Source organism: Trichinella spiralis, assembly GCF_000181795.1.
Source record: "Trichinella spiralis strain ISS 195 chromosome Unknown Scfld184, whole genome shotgun sequence".
In the NCBI taxonomy this organism is placed as follows: Eukaryota; Metazoa; Nematoda; class Enoplea; order Trichinellida; family Trichinellidae; genus Trichinella; species Trichinella spiralis.
In genome coordinates, this window is record NW_003527123.1 from 1 (window position 1) to 1,742 (window position 1,742).

General features: G+C 32.0%; 1 protein-coding gene across 1 annotated transcript; it reads left to right on the plus strand.

Annotated features, from left to right (window-relative positions):
- The first annotated feature begins 365 nt into the window (after positions 1-365).
- Tsp_14965 (conserved hypothetical protein) lies at positions 366-887 on the plus strand. The gene is made up of 2 exons (XM_003370998.1): positions 366-404; positions 510-887. The coding sequence occupies exons 1-2, from the start codon at positions 366-368 to the stop codon at positions 885-887; spliced, it is 417 nt and encodes a 138-aa protein (XP_003371046.1).
- Positions 888-1,742: the final 855 nt, after the last annotated feature.

Below are 1,742 nucleotides of genomic sequence, written 5' to 3' on the forward strand. Positions count from 1 at the left end.
CAATATACATGATTTAGATGGAAGCATTTTATAAATGAAAATTACATTTCCTTCTATAATAAACGTTAAAAATGTCGTAGAAAATAGGAACGGATAATGCTGAATAAACAGCTAAGTGCTGTTCTTAATAATATTGCAGAATCATTATTTATTTTTGATCTTGCACGTCATTTATTTCTGTAGTTACAGTTGCCGGAAGTAATTATTCTATTCTTTTAAGAATTAATCTATTCTTGTGAACCGAGAGTGATCGTAAGCGAAAGATCGAGAATAGTGTCGATGAAAAGTATTATTTTGGTTCATTTCAAAACCCTTGTTGGTTGACTTTTATTGGCAAGAAATGAGAAACGAGATATTGCTACGATATGAGATATCGACAAGAACGAAGATATTGCTACTACACTGTAAGCCAGTGGAAGGCTGTTTATAAAGATACATATTGATAGCCTTTGTGATAGAAACTAAATATATTTTCTGCTTTGTACTGGTGAAGCGTCACTTATCGTCAGCAGAAAGCCGAAAATATCGAAGATAAAGATGATTCTATAACCCTTTTCCAAGGTCTTTCCCGCCGTCATGCGGTAGCAAGAACCGAGAAACAATTGAAACAGAGCTTCCAAGTGGTCAGCCGATGGAAAGCAGTTTACAACGAGACTCCTGTAGAATTCATTCAAGAAGAAGGGAGAACAAGGCGATGCATCCCGCTGAAAATAAACCAAATGTTTTCCGTTACACCGGGAATCATTTCATTGGTTTCTGTGTGCCAAACTGAACGTGAAACGGACTTCATTCATTGTTGCACTACTTCCCATTTATTCATAATCTCATTTCATATACTTGTTGGTTATTATTGTCAGAATTTTATTATATATCGTATTTATTTCTGATTATGATTGATAACAAATCAGAATACTGATTCTTACGGTTGCGAAATACATTCTAGTATGCGCTGTACATATTGCAATATGGTTCAATTTGTTCGTTGTGGCGAAATAAAACATTATGAATTATATGTTTCCCTATTGCTTTAGCTAGCTGGAAGGTTGTTATATAAAAAATATTGTTTGGTGATCGACTTAAATGTGAAGAAATACAGTTAGAAAAGTAGTATATCGAACTTTATCATAATGGAATGTAACTGCTTAAAATTTCATCACAAAATGCAGCGTTGAAAATTTTAAATATATTCATCGAATTTCAAATGACCTTGAAAAGTTGTCTGGCTGTTTCTTTTATTGTGTTGGAAATAAAATTTCATTTATAAAATTCACAATAGGAATTGGCATTGTATTTGTTTAATTTGAATTTTATTTTCGAATTTTGATAGTTTTATTTTTTTTTTGTTTCAAACTTTGTTCAATTCTATATTGAATATAAAAAAGGCCATTGCAGTGCTTGAGCTTCATGCGTTTGAAACCATCGTCATCTTATCACTAGTTGCCATGGAAACCGCCGCAATTTTTCCCTATTCATTGCAAGTGTTGCAATTTTTGCTTTCGCATTGGTATCGATCGATTGCAATGTTCGAAAAGTTTCAATGCAAAATAATTCGAAGTTTTTCATTCCAGTTTTTTCCCCTTCAGACTGACCAACAATAATACTTCACTGATCATAACATAAAATTGAAAGTTTATTGCTATTTGTTTCTTTATTAAATTAAAAATGTGAACTAATCGAAGAGGAATTAATTTTCTTTTAGTTTCTAGAAAGGAATGCATATATAATAGAGGCCAATTCACAAA